Below are 23197 nucleotides of genomic sequence, written 5' to 3'. Positions count from 1 at the left end.
TCCATTTTTAAGCTTTCAGGGTAGACCTATTATGATAGTCCAAATGGTTTTTAAAATTTCATATCTGTTCATGATTGAAAGTATTTTAAAATTTATCCTATATTATCTGCATTCTGTCAGATAATATTTCCATGATCAAACAGAGCTGATGAAGTCTGTTATGCTGTTCACTCAGGCCTTACATTACTTATTTTGTTTGAACTGCTATGACATAATCACAAAACTCCTTCACATAATTTGATCTATAATGGTTCACACACATACCCACACAGCTACAAGTAAAAATATATTTTTAAATAAATCCAATGACTCATAGTGGAAGCCAAAATATATTTACTTAGCAATAAGCCCAGCCTAGTTTAATGGAACTCACTAACATGAATATATGTCTAAGTCTTATAGGTAATAAGAGAATAACTTTCCACAGTTAGAATAGATTAATTATAACATATGTTGTTATACCAATAGTGTTTATTCCCATAATTTAACATTGCAGGAAGAACAGATATAAAACTGTGTCAGGTATATTTAACCTCTTCAGTACATAAGACAAAATTGCTAAGCTACCAGCAATGCTTGATTCTTTGAAGTACCAAAATGTATGCAAAATTCTTTATTCTCAGCTTCCATTGGAAGCAAAGATAGATGAACAAGACTTTTTTTAGAAAGTTCAGCCTATCAGCCAATTTTTTTAACTTATTTATTGAAATTTCATAATCTTTATTGATAAAACAAATCATTACATCATAAAAGCAACAAATGCTTAATGCATAAGTAAGCTGAGGAACAAGTTCTCAGCTAAGGAAGCGATATAAGAAAGAAATGTAAAAAGCTCAATATGCCAAAATATTTTAGTCTTAATTTAATTCATTTAATTACTTTTATTGTAGTCTGCTGTAATATCATTTTAAAGGGGAGGCCCCTTCAGATAGTTTGATCCCCAACTGTTTATATGGTAGAGACTAATGCCAGCAGTGTATCTTAAACTGGACTTGGAAACAAATGGGACATCAGTACAAATGATACAAAACAGATTTAACAGAAGGGGAATCTAAAGCCCTATAACATTTCAGGGGCTGCAATCTGTACCAATTGTCATTTCTGCTTTGCTTTCAATAGCAGGCCCATATAAATCATATTACAGGAGCGAGGTGAGTGAAAGATTTTAATAGTGTTCTAATAAGTAATTAAATGTGCCAGGCTTTGGTTTAATGTCTAGTATACTGTCAGAATGTTATCCTTCCTTGTAAATTACAAGTCTTGCATTTCATGAGGGTGCTGAATAATATGACAAATATTCTCAAAGGAACACCAGATAGTGCCTACCTTGACTAACATTTTCTGCTCTGATTTTCCCACTTTTCCTGTAGTAAGTTTCATCTCTCATTGCAAGTGTTAATGCAATACATGAAGAAAACATTCATTATCACCTATCAATGTTTATTTTAGTGGCTTCAAGTCTTTCAAAAACGTCTGAGTAGGCTGAGTGTGCATGAGCATTAAGAATTAACACCATTCATCCTGAACAACAATTTAGTTAATCCTGTATAATACAGGATTATAGAGATGTGGATAAACTAATCCTTTCTGATTTTCCTTTCTAGTTTTGGCTTCCTTTTCAAATGGAAATCAATTATTTCAGTAACAATGCAAATAAATACATAAGAAGAAACCAATGCATTGATTTCTCCCTTTAGATCATGGCTCCAGTGTTTTCAGGATCAACAAAATATCAGTAGTGCTCAGAATGCTTTGGATTCATCCTATCTTGAATTTTGAGTTTGGCAAAATTGTTTTGGAACCACTTGTCTCAAATACAAAACATTTCCAAAATGGCAAAGGGAATCGTGAAACAACTGTTTGGAACTCAAAAAAGTGTCATTTAAAATGGTGTGAATTCAAGATTTTTGCACACCCCTGGTCCTAGATACAAGTAGTTCTCAAGTTACAACCATTTGTTTTGCAACTGTTCAAAGTTACAGTAGTGATGAAAAATGTGACTTACAACCAGTCCTTACACTTATGACTATAACAGTATCCCTACAGTCACTCAATCAAAATTCCAATTCCATTTGGACAAATTGAGGGTTTATCTCATCAACCTAAATCCTTCAATAACAATTTATATTTAACTGCATTGTGATAATTAAAAGAGTATACTGTTCTGATTAAAGGATGCATCATCAATTTTAATGATTTAATCTCATGCAAGCCAAAATACAGTCTAAGAAAGGGTTGAGACTAAATTAAACTCTCATTACTAGGAGGTCTTGCATTTACTTGTGTGTGTACAGTTCAAAAGTCTAAAAATTATGTGTTATTACTTGAAGCGTATGTACATATCTCAGTCTGCAATAATATAGTTTGTACATTATCTACTCTTTAGATTCAATATTTTACTGTAATAAAACATTAAAAAAACAAACTACTCATTTGGGAGGTAGAGGCCAACAGAGTCTATTTGGTGCTATTATCAGCAAGACTTTCTGCACTGATTTGCAATTCTGAGATACTGATGGCGGGTGAGAAGAGGCAGAAGATAGGAGGTTTCGAGGTGAAAGGTAAATAGGGAAGAAGCCTGAGCTGCTCAGGAATTAGCAAGAGGGCACCTGCAGGGTAAAGCACTTGCACTGCAATTATATAGAAAGGCTGTGTGAATTCTGCATGCAAGTATGGTAGTTTAGGGGAAGAGAGCCTTCAAGTTGGTAGTAATCTCAACTTCCAACCTAGTTGGCACATTCTGGGAGCCCAATGGCTGTACTCTTAATGCCCTTAGCCTCAGATGCTGATGCTTTAATACAAGGTCAGTTTGCAACAAAATGATATTCATCTATGATCTGGTGTGAATGGGGCAGCAGATCTGGCATGTATTATGAAAACCTGGCTAGGTGATGATGACAATATTGTTTCATTGTAAATCCTCCCAGCTAGATTTTTGGTTTGGAGGCAGTCTCAGTGCCTAGGTTGGGGACTGGTTTGGATCATAAAGAATACCTTATCTGTGGTCAGAAACTCTGTCCCTGAGATATTGGGATGTGACCTGATGTATATAATATTGGGATAGAGAGACAAGATTGGGATTATTAGTGTACCAACCACTTTGCCATTCAGCAGGAATTCACTTGGAGCTGGTTTCCAGGATGGTGGTACAGCACCTCCACATTTTGGTGTTGGAGGATTCCTACATTTCTAGGTTGACTTCAGAAAATCCCAAGACTTTAAGGCTTCCATGGCCTTCTATCAGGTAATATCAAGCCTGACACATAGAAGAATTCATACATTAGGACTTGTGTTGTTTTACAGCAATCCTTATGTAGTGATTCTATCGTCTGGTTGCTATGTCAGATCATTTAAATTGCATCAGTATTCATTTTGAATTAAATCACCTAAAAAGAATATTTGGATTCTATAATTAGTCTGTTCAGAACAGAACAGAACAGAACAACAGAGTTGGAAGGGGCCTTGGAAGTCTTCTAGTTCAACCCCCTGCTCAGGCAGAAAACCCTATTGCATTTCAAACAAATGGTTGTTCAATCTCTTCTTAAAAACTTCCAGTGTTGGAGCAACCCAACTTCTTGAGGCAAGTTGTTCCACTGATTAATTGTTCTAACTATGAGGAAATTTCTTCTTAGTTCTAAGTTGCTTCTCTTGTTTGTTAAATAACAGAATAACAGAACGAACCTTGGAGGTCTTCTAGTCCATCCCTCTGCTCAAGAAAGAGGTCCTATACCAGTGATGGCGAACCTTTTAGAGACCGAGTGCCCCAAAACTGGCCCTGCCACTGCTCCACCCCCTGCCTGCCCATGCTCCACCGCCTACACCACCACTACTCAGCCTCACCCTGCCTGCCCGCAGGGCCCCTCACTGCCTCCAGGACCCACCGCAGATCACCCAGGCAGCCCAGCAGCGCCATGGCAGCCACACCCTCTGCCCACACCCCGCAGCATCAACTGTGTGCATTGGGGTGTGACGGCAGAGTCTTGTCTACACTGCCAGGCTGCCATGTCCTTGGCTGTACTGCTCCATGTGGGCCACACTCAGGGGCAACTCTCCTCCAGGGAGGCTGCTGGTGAGGAGGGGGTTGTGGGCGGAGGCAAGGCTGGGGCAATGGCACATGTGCCCACAGAGAGGGCTCCGAGTGCCGCCTCTGGCACCTGTGTCATAGGTTCGCCACTACTGTCCTATACCATTTCAGACAAATGGTTGTCCAACCTCTTCTTAAAAACTTCCAGTGATGGAGCACCAACTTCTGAAGGCAATTCTATGCAATTATACAACTAATACACTGATTAACTGTATAAATGTACAATTATATGATTGAAAAAAAAAGAATCATTAAGAGTTGAACATTACTTCCTCTGAAACAACTGCACTGGCTTCCAAATCTTTTTTTGGTAGATTCAAAACACAAATGATGGCCTTTAAACCTTTGAATAGTATGTGACAGGGATATTTGAACACTTGCTTTTTCTCAAAAAATGTACCCATCTGTTGATATTCAAAAATATTCTTGTGTAACCCTTAACTTCCCTCAAGCCACTTCATTGAATTTTGAGATAAGACCTTTATTCTTAAACTTCTTTTTTCAGAAGAAGCCATTTCCCATTTTTGCTAGCAATTTCCCTGAAATTAGGGAAAGACTTCAGTGTGGAATGTTTATTTGCTATTTAAATTGACAACTGTCTTTCAATTTTAAGATTTTTTTTTATTGTTGTGACAAGGTGTTTTTTATTCTGCTAATACTTTGTATTTCTTTCCTTCTGGAACAATAAATGTTATATTTTAATAAATAGTTATTACGAGTTGTCTCAAAGTTGATGATGGGAAGGTGGGATATAATTACTAGACATAAACCAACACACTCCAAGATTAACTTTTAACTCATTCTTATCTCAGTCTTTTCCATTGCCAATACCTCTCTCAGGAATACTCTGCAATTAAAGGCATTTTAAATAGACCTATAGATATGCAAAATAGGCAAGGTATAAGAAGTGAAATTAATAGACTTTCAGAATTAAGTTTCTTAGACATTTGACAACTATAATTTTATATACAAATATAGCTTGCACAATTATTACTCTTGCAAATGCAAATTTATGACAAACTGCTTAAGAGTGGAAGGCACCATATGATACCATTCCCCAAATTAAAAACCAATTACTTTAACCTACCCTACACTATTGTAAATTCCTTTGGCTCTGACTGCACCTTATTCTGATATATTCTCACTGACTAATGGTTACTTGGCTCTAGCAAGAAAATGAATTGATGCACAAACTGCTGACCGTTATGGATCCACAGAATATGTCTGAAGGTTAACAAGGAAATGCAGCTCTAACCTTATTTTTGGCACTTTTCATAATTTAAATAAATTGGTTGTATTTAACAAGTACAGGCTATAATAAGTAGCTGGACATTTTAATGAATAATATTCCTTTATATATCTTATTATAAGAAGGTAAATCTCAATGAGTTTTGCATTGATTGTACATTTATGGAAGTAGGTTTAAGAGAATTAATTGAAATACTTTTACCACTAGAGTACAATATGAATTTTCAGTACTCCCATGACACCTCAATACAACACAGAGAGAAATGTCTGCCTATATTTAATTACTAAAATAATTATAATCACATTAAATACCTATAATTACAAATCCATTATTTTAACTGAAGTAAGATATGGAAGGCACACTTGTAACACTAAACAAAAACATTTAAAGATGAGAAGACAGGTTCAAAATGAAACAATTTTCTCTGATACACATAAGGAAACTAAATCCCCTTGTTTAAATATCCATCACTTTATCAAAGATACAAAAATGTCTGTCTGTCTGTCTGTCTATCTTTCTATCTTTTTCTTATGGTATGGTATTGCGCAGTATTTGATCAGAACTTTCAACAATTTATTTCCAAAATAAGACAATTAAGAAGTATTACAGGATTTGATATTTTTTTTAATAGGAAATAGTAAAATTTCCAAATGAAGTTGTAAAACTATATATTGGACTCCAATATGTTCTATAAATACTTTGTTCTTTTAATTATCTTTGTTTATCTATTTTGCACATGCCTAGTCTCTGTTTAGATTCTAAACTATTTCCTTCAAGGACTTTGGTAATTATTATTTCAATCTGAGTTATTTTCTTTTGTCTTATTATTTCTCAGCATTCCCAGATCAATGTAAGATTATCAGAGATATTGAACTCTAAAAGTCAGTCTGGAAAGCTCTTTCCAAAACCTCTATCTTTTTTTTTTTTTTTTTTTGTAAATTCCTCATGGTTGAGCTAGAGGTATATTTAAGACTTGCTGAACTAAGTCGATCTTTTTTCAGCTTCAACTTCTTCACCGGTTATGGGATTATGGAACATTAGGTTTTATAATTAGTTGGATCCATTCTTCCCTCTATCCATACAATATTTCTTAGACCACTGGTTGCCACACCATCCCAAAGCACAGTAGAACTATCCCTGAGTTTAGTAATATTTTCTTTAAATGCTTCACCCTATGTGTTCTATGTCTGGACAGCTCAGTTTTGTTTCATCAAGCCCAAACTCTTTGTTCCAAAACTTTTTAGGATGATCAAGATGCTGATTTTATCAAGTTGTGTGTCTCTGTGTATCTGTGTGTCTGTGTTGGGGGAGGGAGGTTGTTGGTTGGGTATTTGATATATGTTAGATAGTTACTCATAGTGGACAAAAACATTCCTCTCCCATTACAGCCATTATTGTATAAGCAACATTATACTGTAAATTACTACTGTAACAGTGTCTGTTAAAGGTCTGAGTAGGTAATTTGTAGTGATCATTTTGCAGACCTGACCTTTCAGGCAGTTCTGGCAAAGGTTTTTCATGGTTTCTAGAGCTTCCTTTGACTTCCATCTAACTTCAATTTCTTAACATTTTTTCAAACAGCTGAAGTTGCCAGCTGGATACATTTAGGGATTATATATAGACTTCCTCTGCTTTGTAAGAGTGGATTCTTTTCATTTTCAAATGCTGAGACAGCTGCTGAGAGAAGCCCATGATGGTAGAAAAACTATAACACCATTTATCACATAAACAGGTAGAAATGTTAGAGGATTGTCTTCCCTTGCTTAATTCTAGATCTAATGAGTCAATTGTTTTGGGGATTTATTAATAAGTTTAAAGCAAGGAAAAAAATAGCAGAATCAGCTGGAAAGCTTTCCAATTTCTCCAATTGCCACATTCACTATTTTTGTATTTCAGCTTTCTAAACAATTGCATGTTAATAGTAAGTATGCATCCAAACTTCTTGATATATTCCTATATTGCATTCAGTATATAGGAAAATGCACAGATTTTAAACAATTGTTCCCTGTCTCTAACACTGTCAAACGTCTTGGAATGTTCCAGTCCATTGTTCAGAAAACAGTTTGCAGCAACATTCAATATTCATTCCCCAAACACTGTAATTAAATCCCTCTGAGACTCTAAAGTAGCCTAGTTAATTCTTCTTGCTGTCTACCCTTGTATATGAAAAAGGGAAAGCAACACGGCATTATTTCCTAAAAAGACTTGCTACTATTCTGAATTCCTCCAAAGCAACAAATTTCCCACGAACTTGGGAATTGTCAATATTTCAGAGAGAACTACTTTTCACACAAACACACACACAAACACAAAATAATTAAACATAGAATAGCTTCAACTGCCCCAGTTTGAACCAAAATTCAGCCGAATTAAACTCATAATCCTATAAAACAGGAAAAAAAACTTGTGTCTTGCTTCTCTTATAAATACATTCTTAGACTAAGTTTAGAAAAATGTAATCAATCTGTTGTGAACATCATCATTGCAGAAAAGAAAGAAATGTCTAAAAGTTGACATGATTACAGGAAAAACAAGAACACCTTCAAATATCTTCAAAGGAAATATACATATACTTTTATATTCGGTGTAGAATAAATCCCTAAGAATTGGTTGCTCTACATTGGTTTTCTGCAGTATTTTATAGAAAAATAATAAAAAACACTGTTAATTATTAATATTATTACTATAAAATATATGTAAGTAAGTTAATTAACTACTAATTCTAATACTTATGGATTAATAGCTTTCTTTCTTTTCAGCCTTTGGGCTTAGCAGAATCACGCACTCTATGAGATACAACATAGAAAAATGGCAGAAATTTTCTAAACAGAAAAGCACCTTACCTTTGAAGAAACAGTCTTTGCTGTGAATAATGTAAATTTTCTTCTTTTTCAAGCATGAAGCTCGATGCAGTTCACAATGATTTTCATAGAATTTGCCATCTGATCCACATACTGGCATGTAACTGGGCTTGCAACCATTTACGCATCTACATTCAGGTTGATTAGTCTCCTTGTTCACAACACACTGACTTCCCCGTTCACAGTACTTTTTTTCACACAATGCATGGAGCCCATCTTGCCCATAAAGCACTGAAAAAGCAGAAAAAAATTCCCAGTATTAATAATTGAACATAATCACTGGAGGAAAATGTTTTATAGGTGGTACCTTGATCCACAAAAGTTGTCTCGTATGTATCCGAATGTACAGCCCAAATGTTGGAGATGTGGTTGTCTGGACGCAACGTACTATCATATTTGGTGGTCATGTAGAAATGTAAAGGCTTTTTGGATTAAGATTTGGTGGAACATTCAGAAGATTTTTAATAGAAGGATAAAATTTACACCACAATTATTTTTGTTAGGTATTATTGTAGACTGTGATGGTAAAGAGATTACCTTAATGTTAAATTTTATTACGGCGGCAAGGTTGCTGATTGGGCAATATTGGAAGAAGGATTCCTTGCCTACTATAGAAGAATGGTTTCTCAAAGTTTCTCATTTATCAGAAATGGCAAAAATTTCGGCTTATCTGAAAGACCATTCACAAGAGAGAGATATTTCGGTGTGGAAAAGATGGGTAAATTTTGTACAGAATAAATATGGGATTAGGAAGTATTATTTAATTTTTGAATAATTTATAGTTTAAATTGGGTATGGTTGGATTTGTAGTTTCTATGTATTGGAGTTAAAGTACTTTAATTTTTTTTTGGGATGTATGTATAGTGGATTGATGTTCATTTAATTTGTATGTTTTTTTTTGTTTCTTTAACCCTGTATTCAGCTCTGGGAAGGAGGGGGGAGGGTTATGGGGTGGTAGGGGAATATTTTATTATAAAAAGTTTATAAAAATTTTCAATAAAAAAAAGGAAGATATATTGAATGTAGACATGTTTCACAGGGAGGCATCCCTGGAAATGGGCAAGATTACATCTCTTGATTTCATCTTAATATATAAGGTATATATATTAGGTATATATTAATGTATAAGGTAAAGTTCTCCCAATGAAGGAATAAAAGATTTTCAGTGGGAGAACTGAACAGTGAAATCACACAAGTGGCTTTTTGAAAAGATTCTACATCATCAGACTTTAGATAATAATATAGTATTTTTTCAAGACTCTTGTGCAACCTACCATGTTATTTAATCTGTTATTTAACATTATTCTTATTGATAATGGCAGGCCATTAGCCTGGTAGATTTGTATCCCTCTTCCAACACAGTTACCTTTTTTTTTTTCATTGCCATCAATAATTAATTAGCAAAACACAAACCCATAAGCCTATGGATGTTTAATGCTAGCATATAGAGTAAAGATTATCTTTAATGCATTCAGTTTAGAAGTAAGAATTTTTTTCCCAAAGATATGTCCATAATAGCATATTGCAAGTCTTTTTAAGGAGCAAACAGTTAACAGCAGTTATTGCAGAAAATGTTAAGCAAATGGCTAAATAATGCTATCTACAACAATACTTGCTATAATTAAGCCCTGATAAGGCATTCAAATATCTATCATGGGAGAAACAGGGAAGGACTGCTTGACATTTCAGCAACTTCTTAAGTCAAACTAAAAGATCTGGAAGCAGGTTGTAACTGTTTAGCCAAATTTGGTTGAAATTCATTTTCAGCCATTCCAGATCAAAATGGGAAAGGCGGACTGGTAAAGAGGGTACTCAACTTCTAAGATTAGAACTTTGAATGCCAGAATATGTTTTATTATAGCATTTATATATTTTATATCATATGAGAAGTGGATGTACAGTGTTCATGAATAATGCTCATGCAGATGGAATAAATTGGGATGAAACACTCCCCAAATCAATATTTTAAAATAAGAATCTGACAAAGCTGTCGGGTTCTTCTTGAACAGCTTTATTTTTAAATGTACAACTGAATTGACTGACATTGTCAGTCTCCAATCATTAGCATAATTTTGACAATTAGAAGATTATTGTGTATTGCTAATTGTAATAAGCGTTAGTTAGAGCATCACAAAGGATGGTGTAAAAAAACAATCAAAATAATGGTTGATTTTCAGTATATTGTTTGCTTTAACTCTCTTGCAACGTCTCACTGTCATTGTTTCAAAAAGCTTCAGTATAGAAGACAGAGATTCTAATCTAAGTGAAGCCCACATTGATTTGATATATCAAATGACATAAATCAATAGCTTCACATGTTTAAAAATTATATATTTAAAATTATATATTTAAAAATTATATAAAATTATATATACTCATTTATCAATAAGGGCGGGTTTCCAAATGGCTGGTAGGCGGAAGTTATCATCTCGTTTATTCATGCTGTGTGGGTGTTTTTCTATCTCGATGGCTTCTCTGATTATTCTGTTATTAAAGTGTTCAGTTTTGGCGATAGTTCTGGTCTTTTTAAAGCCAGTTTCATGTCCTGTGGCTTATTGACAAATGAGTCCCTAACACAAAGAATGACACCAGATCCACACTCACGAAAACCACACAGGATGTCACCACCACACATCCACGAAAAAGCAAACCCAAACCCACATCGATGATGAGGCATGACCACAAACCAGAAGCCAGACCACAGCTGCATCATTAGCCACTTTAAACCCCTCCAATCCATATACGAAGCAAACTGACACCCACCATGAAGATGAGGCACGACCACGAACGTGAAGCCAAAAAACAGCAACGCAGCTCACCATCTCTAATCCACCTGCAACTCAGAGTAACCTGAGCACAACAAAGCCCCCATCCAAACAGAACACTCCCCCATCCAATCAGAGCACAGCCAACCCCCCATCCAATCAGAGAACAGCCAAGCCCCTAACCAATCAGAACACACCTCCAATCAATAAGAACACAGCCAAGCTCCCACCCAATCAGTTCATACCCCCACTGGCAGTTAAAAGGAAGAAACAGCTATGATCACACATTGCTCCTAGAAGCACAAAGCTGATAACACCAGAATATATATATTCTGACAAGTGTAGTTAAACCTTTATTTTCACCACTGTGGACACAAAGGAAAGGTATCTCGTATTGGAGGCTTAACTGCTTCACTCAATAACTCATTAAAATTCCACAAAGCTTGAAGAAGCTGAGGAGTATTGACATTTTTCCTGAATCATAATAAACTAGAAGGTCAAAGTGTCCAAGTGGCATGAAAATTACAGTCCCTAAGTGGCATATCTGAATATCCTTTATTCGCTTTACTAATTTTTCAATGTGCCCCTGAAACAATATTCATGGAATTGCTAATAGTAACCTATATACAATCTGACTTGCCAAGGTCACTTCCAATTATGGGATATACAATCCTTAAACACATTGTTCAGTACTGAATAGAGAAGCCCTTCAGAAGAAAATGAGCACAGTGTTAATCATTAAATTCATTATTACCCTAAAAAAAACTTGAAAATTTATTCTGAAGATTTTTTGTTTTTTTAGAAAGAATCAGCACATGCATTGAAGCTGGTTTCTGGACTAATATAGACTTTGGGAAGCTCTAAATCAGGGGTGTCAAACTGCCGGCATGCGGGCCAGATGCGTCATGCCAAAACTGTGCCCACCCCTTGCTGGCAATGGGAAAAAAGTTGCGATATGTCGCGACACATCACGTGATGTTGCGAATTTCACACCCTTGCTGTAAACTATCTTCCTGGAGAGAGGAGAAGGCTGCTTGCCAAAACTCTGCATAAGCCTCCCATATTGTATGATTCATCAAAATATTTTGGCCATTGCTTAATGACAAGAAATGAGTGTCATTGGGTAATGAAACAAATTAATATTTAAAAGAAGCAACAGATTAGGGAGTTAACTTTTAGGGTTTAACTTTTAAAAGAAGCTATAACTTAATAGCAAAGGTCTACCTACAATGTACAGGTGGTCCTCAACTTACAGCTACAGTTGAGCCCAAGATTTCCATTGCTAAGCACTTGTTAAGTGAAATTTGCCCCTTTTAACTACCTTTCTTGACATTGTTGTTATGTGAATCACTTCAGTTGTTAAGTTAGTAACATGGTTGTTATGTGAATCTGGATTCCCTGTTGACTTTGCTTGTCAGAAGGTTGTTAGAAGGTTGCAAAAGCTGATAACATGACCTCTGGACACTGCACCATCATAAACACATGCCAGTTGTCAAACTTCCAAATTTTGATCAGATGATCACACGGTGCAATAGTTGTGTGAAAAACAGTCATAACTCATTTTTTTCAGTGACACTGTAATTTCAAACAGTCACTAAACAAATGGTTGTAAGTCAAGGACCAACTGTACTTACTTTATTTGAATTCCGCCTTTATTATTTTTATAAATAATTCAAGGCAGCAAACATATCCAACACACCTTCCTCCTATTTCCCCAAAAGAACTCTGAGAGGTGAGTTGTGCTGAAAGAGTGCTCAAAGTAACCCAGCTGACTTTCATGGCTTAAGGAGGGACTTGAACTCACAATCTCCTACTTTCTAGCCTGGAGCCTTAAACACTAGATCAGGCATGTCAAACTCATGACGTTAAATAACGTCACGCAACGTATCGGGGCGGTTTTGCTATTGCCGGCAATGGGGTAGGTGTGGCTTCCACATGACACGTCCACCGTGGGCCAGCAGTTTGACACCCCTGCACTAGACCAAGCTGGCTAATTGGGAAAAAAAATGTGGCATTACTAATCCCAATGTAATATTAATATGTATCATCATGCTGAAAATTAATGATAGAATAAAAGACAAAAATAAGATGCCAGTCCATTTTGCAAAATATCTGAACCATAATAAAATCCTGCAGGAAACAAATGTTTTAGTCCAGCTCATCCTTTCCATTTTTTTCAGAGAGGACTTCCCTGCCCAGAGACCTTGAAAATGCAGGTGAAAATATCCACATTTCAACATTTTTCATAAACTTACTGCATTTTGCCCATGTCAAAAAATATCAACCTCACCTACGACATTCAAAAACAGCACCTGCAGGTGCTGAGAGTTAAAGAAAGATAAGAAGCTGGAGTCTTAGAAGACTTCCAAATCTTTTCTAATGCCCACAGTTAAGTGTTTGTTATGGGATTGTCCAGAAATAACTAGTCTGTTCATTGTACCAATGTGCTTTGTCCAAAAGGCATCTGTACTTTTTTTTTACTTTGAAAATGTTTCATTTCTCATCCAAGAAACTTCAGTTCAATTCTAACATCAGTTCTAACATCACTTCTAACAAGTAGGCTGACTTGGTCGCTCAACAGTGAGAAATTGGTGAAGCGGACACAGTAGCGCCTGCATTTTCTGCATCGCGTGAGAAAAGCACATCTTCCTTCCCCTGTCCTGACCACTTTCTACAGGGGGATGATCAAGAGCATCCTGTCATACAGCATCACAGTCTGGTTTGGAAGCATCACTGCTTCAGACAGGAAGGCGGTGCAGAGAGTGGTGAGAATGGCCGAAAAGATCATTGGCAGTTCCCTCCCTCCAAACCAGGACATAACACAGAAGTGTTGCTTGAGCAGGGTCCGTAAGATCAGTGCTTTTTTTTTAAAAAAAAAAGGTGCTGGAACTCACACACATCATACAACCCACCTTGCCTACCCTACAAGGTTCCATCCATAAAAGGTGCTGGAACTCCGTTCTGGGCATTCTATGAGAAAAAAAAGCCCTGCATAAGATTATCTGGGACACTACATATCCTCTTCCTTGTTACCTTCTGGGAGGAGGCTTCGTGGTATCCGTAGCAGAACATCCAGATTCAGCCATAGTTTCATTCCATACAGCATTAACCTTGTGAACTTTCAAGCTTCCTCCTTCCATTATATATTCAAGATGGACAGTATTTAATATTTATTTGCTACGTATATGTAGGGATGTGGGTCTATACATATGTTGTTCATAGTATGTTTAGCTGTGCGTCATGTATGTGTTTCACTTTGAGAGCAGGCAACTAAATTTCATTTTTGATGTGTGCCGTTGTGCCCACAGTAAAAAAATGACAATAAAGGTTATCTTATCTTATCTTATCTTATCTTATCTTATCTTATCTTATCTTATCTTATCTTATCTTATCTTATCTTATCTTATCATAGCATTCTGGGGAACTCTGGGACTTGAAGCCCATGCATCTTAAACTGCTAAGGTTGAGGAACACTACTTCAAACTATTACAAGACAGCAGCCAAAATTTTCCCTAAACCTTTCCCACCACCCAACTCTAATTCCCAGTGCTCTTGTTCTGAGCATCATTATAGTAATTTCCACAGTGGGTTGATGGATCATATGATCGTGTCTCTACAGATATCCATACTTCTGGAACTTTGTTAGCACACAGGCAGCAAGCCTAACTTAATCATTTATGGTCCACTTACTTGGCCATTAGGAATAAACTCAAAGTAACATATTCTTCTAGAGGAAACATTTGCTGTCCTCATGCGAGGGGTGCCAGCCATAGTAACTTTACTTTCAGGTGCTACCCGGGACCAATTATTTAGAGACATTTTGGAAAATCATTCTGGTGTAATGACTAAATTTTTCACTTAGAAACAGTGAGAGTGAGTTCTGGTTCACCCTTCGGCATGAAAACTAGCTGAGTGAATTTGGCCCAGTTATTCTCTCTTAGCCCACCTGATCACATTCTTATTGTGTGGAAAATAGGCAGGAACATCAGATATGTATGATGCCTTGAGCTGACCAGAAATAAAGGGGACACAAAAACCTAATAAATGCTAAAATGAGGATTTGGATACTTCAAATCATATGTGGTTTGTTTTTTCTCTTTTCCAAACTAAGTTAGAATTTACTTCTCTTTTCCTATGTCACCTGGAGTAAGTGTTCAGCTAACTATTTTCTGCTTGCTTATCTTAGGTTTATTACAATGCTAACAATCCCTCAACCACTTCTGTATTATACTGACAAGGAGTGAGAAATGAGATGGCTACTTATGGTGTTTCTCCAACAGATAAGCATAAAACAGAACACAAATTTAGTGTAAATATGTGTTACTGTGCCCATTTAATACTTGATTTAGTGTAGGATTTTAAGCAGGAAAATAAATCCCAGAGAGGGAAAGGAAGATGGGAGGAAATAACCAGGATATGCCAACATTTTGGTGTTAGATATAAGCATGTTCAAGTCATGGGCTCTTCTAGTTTCTTCTTTCTTTTGAAACAAGACTAGGACTGAACAGCTATTCAGACACAGAATGAATTCAGAGATATGTACTTATGAAGTAACACAATGAACACTCTAATTGGAAAATAACACATAAATAATAAAACTAGCTTTGCTTTTAAGATGTTACTAGGGCAATAAGAATTATTTTAGCTGTGTCTCACCACAGGGAAGTCCTGTTACAAAAACACTCAGAAGAGGATTTTCAAAAGCATTTTTAAATAATGAAGTGGTGAGCAATAGCTCTCAACTAACTTTTGACCTCAGTCTTCTACTCTATTAGGTAAAGTGTCTCAGAAGCCTTGCTGTCCCAAGTGATGCTGTTTATAGCAGAATGCAATCCTTTAAAGCCACAGTGCTTCCTGAAGTATACTTGAATACTTAAAAAGAGATGAGTAGGCTTATCAGCCAAAGCACAAAAATGATCTATCAGTTCACTTCTCAGCTTCTGAGACAATGAAAAAAATCCAGGATGTAGTTCACTAATTAAACAAGCCTCTCATCAATTTTTCTCTTGTTATTAAAACTGAATGAATTTCCCACTCCTGCAAGGATTATAAAAAACGGTAATGGAAAAGGTAATCAAGTGGAACTAGTAGCTAACTGCTTGGAGGATTTATGAGCCCACCACAGTGTATGAAAAAGATATAATTTGTTTAATTTATTAGTCATAAGGAAAGCAATTTTCTAGGGTTAAAAGTGGATCATCTTACAAAACAAGCCACTTTTTAACTCTAATTAAATTTAGGAAGTATGGATCAAGATAGGAGCTTCTCTGTCATATTATAGGAAGGAACTTTTGTCTCATCAAGTACAGTTAAATATTTGTTTTCAGATTAAATCTGGTTAAGTACAGTATATCTGGATTTCAGTAACAAGTACCGTATTTTTCGGCGTATAAGACGACTTTCTAAACCATGCAAATCTTCTCCGAAGTCAGGGGTCGTCTTATATGCCAAGTCATCTTATATGCCAGAAATACAGTATGTTTTGCTGAAATTCAATTGGCATGATCAGCCCAAATGAAGCCATAATTTGTTCTAATTGATTTCTATAAGAACATAAAGAATACACTTAGTTTCTGATGATTCATTTCCCTAATAGCACAACTTCATATACCTAATATGTCTATATTAGCAAAACTCCATTTGTTAAACCTAGAAATAACGTATTTCTTTGATGAGATGGACAGCATATAAGTTAAATAAGTAAATGTATATGTTATTTCAGGTTCTAACTGCTTGAGAAAGGTCCCATACTTCATTTGAATATCCAACAGATAGATAAGATTTACACATCTGTACTGAGAAGCCTCTTGACAGCCATCATGAAAAGGAATTAAAAAGACAGCATCAAAACCAATTAGGAAAAGCCTCCTCCAACTTTTTATTCAAATAATAAGCAAGTGCCTAATCTAACATAAACAATGGTGAGAGTCTTGCCAATAAAAGCTGGAGGGAGGCCAGACTGTCCTTAAAAATGATGAGTAGAAAGCTCCCATTTGAAAATATACTTTCAGTAAGGACAGGCTGATGTATCCTTTCCCAAAAAGTGAAGAGGAAGCAACTGGGAACACCAATCTTCTCTGGACCAGTGTGCATTACATCATTAATTGCAGAAAAGCTTCTCATGCATGCATTACATATTAATTACTTGTAAAGAGTAATTACTGATAAAGTAAATTTAAATATCTTGCATGCCTCCATTGTATTCAGCTTGTATAATTTACTTGGTTATAAGGATAACAAACCAATGATTCTGACAAGGGAGCTTTCTTCCCCCTTTTCTTTTGCAATGCATATTTACAATTGTTCCTCAGGTAAAATGATGCTTTGGAGCACTATAAATTTAGTCATATGCAAATTTAACTTGTTTCTTTTCAAGGAGCAAACCAAAGTATGCCTTTTTGTCACTGCCATAGGAAAAGAAAGACATAATTTCTGAGAAATGCCTCAGGTCTAACATTAGAGGCAAATCATGCTAATACATCACAGTTATGATACAAATGGAACAAAAAAAAAAAAAAACCAGGATGACTCTACTTTGCAACAATAACATAGCAATTTAGAAGGAGAATACATCCATACCAAATGCAATTCTTGCTTTATACTACGCAAACTTACAAAGTATTAGCCAACATTCCACATTCAATGATATTGCACTTCTATATAGCTCAACAGGATTTTAGTTTAATAAATACAACCTAATTGTTCAGGTGATGAGGAAATCTAGAAGTCACATGTATATTTCAGGCATATTATCTACATTGGATACAGAAAAGGGCAGCAACATGCCCTCCATAAATGAGATGGGCGCTCTCTAAATTTGATATATAATCAAGAAGGACAGTGATTAATATTTATGTTACTTATATGTAAGGGTGTAGGTCTATAGATATGTTGTATATAGTATGTTTAAATGCGTGTTATGTATGTGTACACTTTGAGAGCAACTAAATTTAATTTTTAATATGTGCTATTGTGCCCGCAATAAAAATGACAATAAAGGTTATCTAATCTAATCTAATCTAAAAATAAAATTATAGAGGAAAGCGATAATAGGAAACTCAGAGGTGAACAACAGAATGTTATCTGCCTTGTTTAAAATTTAAGAATAGTCTGGGAAATATCTGGGGAACAGATATTTAGAACCAGGGTGCATCATATAACAAGCTATATGAGGAACTAAGAAACTTTCAGCTATAATTTATAGGATTATGTTCACAAATTTGAGGATGATACACACAAATGCTTAGAGAGACATACAGACTGCCTAGATCAGTAATTTCTAAATTTTTTGAACTGATGGATATATGCACACTGTTGAAAGTCGACACCAGGGTGAGGACAGGCAGCAACAACTAGAATGAAGTTCATGGGAAGCACGGGGTAGGAAAACTAAACAGTAATGGCATTCTGCTTTTGAGCAAATGTGCTGAGCACAGCCTGTACCTCACAAATACAATGACGAGTTGCAAAGAAGTACAAAACAATCTGGATTCACTCCAAGGCCAAACACTTGCACCTACTTGACTATGTGATACTACATCAGCACAATCTTAAAGATGTCTCGATCATCCAGCCCATGTGAAGTGCTGAGTGTTGGTCTGATTACAGGCTGGTCCAGTTGGTCTTCAACCTGCACATACTTTAAGCAACCAAAGAATCTCAGAACATCATTCAATGGCACAATGAAAGACTGAGGCCAATTCCAACATTTTCAAGATGTATTTAATGAAAAACACATTGGCTAGTTTACCACTTGTAGGAAAAGTGGATGCAGTTTAAAGATATGATCATGCAGCCTGAAACAACTGTACTTGCACTGAAAACTCAGAATCACAAAGACTGGTTTGATAAAAGCCACAAGATCATTTCAGCAGTCCTCCGGGCCAAGAGCAAGTCCTATTGTTGTTGTTAATTGCGAAGTCGTGTCCGACCCATCGCGACCCCATGGACAACGTTCCTCCAGGTCTTCCTGTCCTCTACCATCTTCTGGAGTCCATTTAAGTTCACACCTACTGCTTCAGTGACTCCATCCAGCCATCTCATTCTCTGTCGTCCCCTTCTTCTATTGCCCTCAATCTTTCCCAGCATTAGGCCCTTCTCCAGTGAGTCCTTCCTTCTCATTAGGTGGCCAAAGTATTTGAGTTTCAACTTCAGGATCTGGCCTTCTAAAGAGCAGTCGGGGTTGATCTCTTCTAGGACTGACCGGTTTGAACGCCTTGCAGTCCAAGGGACTCGCAGGAGTCTTCTCCAGCACCATAGTTCAAAGGCCTCAATTCTTTGGCGCTCAGCCTTTCTTATGGTCCAACTTTCACAGCCATACATTGCAACTGGGAAAACCATGGCCTGGACTATACACATTTTTGTTGGCAGGGTGATGTCTCTGCTTTTTAGTATGCTGTCTAGATTTGCCATAGCTTTCCTCCCCAGGAGCAAGCGTCTTTTAATTTCTTGGCTGCAGTCCCCATCTGAGGTGATCTTGGAGCCCAGAAAAATAAAATCTGTCACTACCTCCATTTCTTCCCCATCTATTTGCCAGGAATTGAGAGGGCCGGATGCCATGATTTTGGTTTTCTTAATGTTGAGTTTCAAACCAACTTTTGCACTCTCCTTCTTCACCCGCATCAAGAGGCTCTTTAGTTCCTATACAGACTGGCAAAATGATCCATCATCTGTATTAAGGAAGGACAAGTTTATTATCTTCAATCTAAAGTACAGGCATAATTGCACAATGCAGGACAAGTGGCTTCAGGGAAAGTTGAGCAGATGGAATGTTATGTAGTCATGCATGCTACCAAAAACTATTTCAGTGCCATAAAGACAGTTTAAGATTCTTTTAAACCAGGATGCTCTCCTCCTTGCTGTCACCTGATGGGTCGAATCTCATCAAAGACTAGGAAGGACCGAAAAACTGCTAGGCTAAACACTTTTCCAACCTATTCAATAGGACATGCAGAGTTGACCCTGATGCCTTAGAGCAGATTCCTCAGCTGTAAGTCTTGGATGCCCTAGACTGCCTCCCTCTACTGATAAGCTCAAGAAAGCAATCTTGCAGATGACATAAAACAACAAGACATGTTGTTGGTAATCTTGCTGATATCTACAAAGCACTAGATCCAATGCCTTTCAGACATTCCAAGGCATCTTAGAAGACATGTTGCTCACAGAGGAGATGCCTGGTGACTTCTATGATGCCCCAACCATGGGTCCCTATAAAAATAAGGGAAACAAATCAGATTGTAGAAACTACAGGGCTATTTCACTGCAGTTCATTTTAGGCAAGATTTTTGTCTGCATTCTTCTGAACAGACTTGGCATGGTCTCATAAAGGAACCTCCCAGAGGAGCAGTGTGACTTTCAACCAAAACAGAGTACAGCAGACATGATATCTGCCATGAGACAAATCAAGGAAAAGTACATAAAGAAGTACAAACCTCTTTACTTTATCTTCCTTGACCTGACAAAGGCATTTGGCATTGTACACAGGTGGGCTCTCTGGACCATCCTGTGACATTATGAATGCCCGAGGAAATTCGTGAAGATGATCCATCTACTGCACAATGGAATGACAGGACAGGACCTTTACAATGGTGATATATCAAAGCTGCATTTGTTATTTCCAGCAGGGAGAAGCAGTCCTGTTCAATCTTTTCTTTGCTTACATCTTGTCATGGGTTGTTCAGAGTCTGAAGGAGGGAGTGTATGTGAGATACTGATTGGACTTCTCTTTATTTGACCTTTGCTACTTGAATGCACAGATAAAGTGCTTCCATATAATCATTCAAGAAACCCTCTTTGCTGATGACTGTGCATCCTGGCACACAACATAGTGATCTACAGTTGATGCTTAACAAATTCTCAGATGCTTAACAAATTCTCAGATGCTTAACAAATTCTCAAATTTTCTTTGGCTTGACTATTAGCCTAAACAAGACTGAAGTACTTTATAAATCCACCAAATACCAAACTCATAGAACCAAAAATCACTGTACTGTAGATGACACTGAGCTGCCAAATATAAACAGTTTCAAATATTTGGGAAGCATCATCTTGAGCGATGGAGTCAAAGAAATTGATTTCTGGATCAGTAAGGCCTGCCAGATTCTAGGGTGGCTGCAAATAACATCTGTATTTATACAAAGCTGAAAATCTACAGAACTGTGGTTATCCCTTCTCTCCTACATGGATGTGACTGGACATCAAACAACTAGATAAATTACATATATGCCCTCTCTGTCTCACCCTTGGCATTTGTGGGCAGGACCATGTCTCCAACCTGGATGTTTTGCATTGTATGAAATCTACCAGCACTGAGTCCCTGAGTGTCAGAGCTCAGATGCAGTAAGGTGGGACTGCATGGAATGGATTACCACTTTCCCAGACTGGATAGAATGGATGGCTACCTTATGCCTTGCCAGTTACTTCCAGATATAGTGGAGTCTGGGAAGAGACCTTAAGATTGTCCATGTAGACACTAAAAGGACACTGTGAAGGAAATCCTATGCTGTGACATCTAGATGGTAGAAGCTGTGGCTGCTGACAGAACCCTCTGACAAGTCCTGTGCTTGGAAGTCTCCACTGGATTTGAAGACAATCATTGACAAAAGCAGACAGAAAAATATGAGCACCTTCAGATATCCACAATTATCATAACAGTTGACTTCCATTCCCTCCATTGTGCTAGCCTTTTTGCTAAATGTGAATCCTGGGTATGTGCATGTTAGCAAAATTAAAAGGAAAAATGAACACCAGGGTAGGAATATAAACAAGACAATTTAATATAAACAAGCCTGTTAGTAAAAATCACTTAGCTTTTGTCGGCCAGACTGCCGATGTCATTAGATAAAAGGAGATCTGGGAGTTCACTTATATAGCTACTAGCTATATATATTTTGTATATGGATACACCCAGGGATCATATTTTTAATGTTATATATATATATATATATATATATATATATATATATATATATATATATATATATATATATATATATATATATATATATATATTAACATTAATTATATACATACACACTCATTCATCATCTTCAGGCTGGTGTTTTTGCTTCGTGCTTCTAGGAGCAATGTGTGATCATAGCTGTTTCTTCCTTTTAACTGTCAGTGGGGTGTGAACTGATTGGATGAGAGCTTGGCTGAGTTCTGATTGGATGGAGGTGTGTTCTGATTGGTTAGGAGCTTGGCTGTGTTCTGATTGGATGGGGGGTTGGCTGTGCTCTGATTGGATTGGGGAGTGTTCTGTTTGGGTGGGGGCTTTGTTGTGCTCAGGTTAGTCTGAGTTGCACGGGGATGTCAGATGGTGAGCTGCATTGCTATTGTTTGGCTTCACGTTCGTGGTTGTGCCTCATCTTCATGGTGGGTGTCAGTTTGCTTCATGTATGAATTGGAGGGGTTTAAAGTGGCTAATGATGCAGCTGTGGTCTGGCTTCTGGTTTGTGGTCATGCCTCATCATCGGTGTGGGTTTGGGTTTGCTTTTTGCATGGACGTGTGGTGGTGACATCCTGTGGGGCTTTTGTGAGTGTGGGTCTGGTGTCATTCTTTGTGTTAGGGACTCGTTTGTCAATAAGGGCAGGTTTCCAAATGGCTGGTAGGCGGGAGGTATCATCTCATTTGTTCATGCTGTGTGGGCATTTTTCTATCTTGATGGCTTCTCTGATTATTCTGTTATTAAAGTGTTTTGTTCTAGAGATGAGTGTCTTGGCTATGGAGTTGATCTGTCCTGGGTGGTGGTGTGAGAGAGCGTGCAGATAGTGGTTTGTGTGTGTTTTCTTCTGGTAGATGGTGTGTCCTAGGGAGCCATTGGATTTCTTGTAGACTAAGACATCCAGGAAGGGAAGTTGGTTATTAGCTTCTGTTTCCATGGTGAACTGCATTTTGGGGTGTAGGCTGTTGAGGTGTATGAGGAAGTTGTCCAGTTTTTCTTTCCCATGTGGCCAGATTATGAGGGTGTCGTCCACGTATCTGTTCAGTTTTGGCGATAATTCTGGTCTTTTTAAAGTCAATTTCATGTCCTGTGATTTTAAGGTGTTGGACCAGGAAAGAAGTTGGTTCCTCTTTTTTGACTGAGTTCTTATGTTCTTCAATGCATGCACTCCAATCAGAGCAGAGCCAACCCCCCCATCCAATCAGAGCACAGCCAAGCTCCTAACCAATCAGAACACACCTCCATCCAATCAGAACACAGCCAAGCTCTCATCCAATCAGTTCACACCCCCACTG

At 37.1% G+C, this 23197-nt stretch overlaps 1 protein-coding gene across 1 annotated transcript in view; it reads right to left on the bottom strand.

The window, feature by feature from the left end:
• Window positions 1-8069: 8069 nt before the first annotated feature.
• FSTL4 (follistatin like 4) overlaps window positions 8070-23197 on the bottom strand; it is a 150173-nt gene continuing 135045 nt past the window's right edge. Inside the window, exon 4 of the mRNA XM_039337466.1 lies at window positions 8070-8425. Within this exon, the coding sequence (XP_039193400.1) occupies window positions 8070-8425 (356 nt within the window). The remainder of the gene's footprint in view (window positions 8426-23197) is intronic.

This window comes from Crotalus tigris, unplaced genomic scaffold (genome assembly GCF_016545835.1).
Source record: "Crotalus tigris isolate CLP2741 ecotype Arizona unplaced genomic scaffold, ASM1654583v1 scf7180000017680.1116333, whole genome shotgun sequence".
NCBI classification, from domain to species: Eukaryota; Metazoa; Chordata; class Lepidosauria; order Squamata; family Viperidae; genus Crotalus; species Crotalus tigris.
Note: the sequence above shows the minus strand (reverse complement) of the source record. Positions and strands in the feature narration are given on the sequence as shown.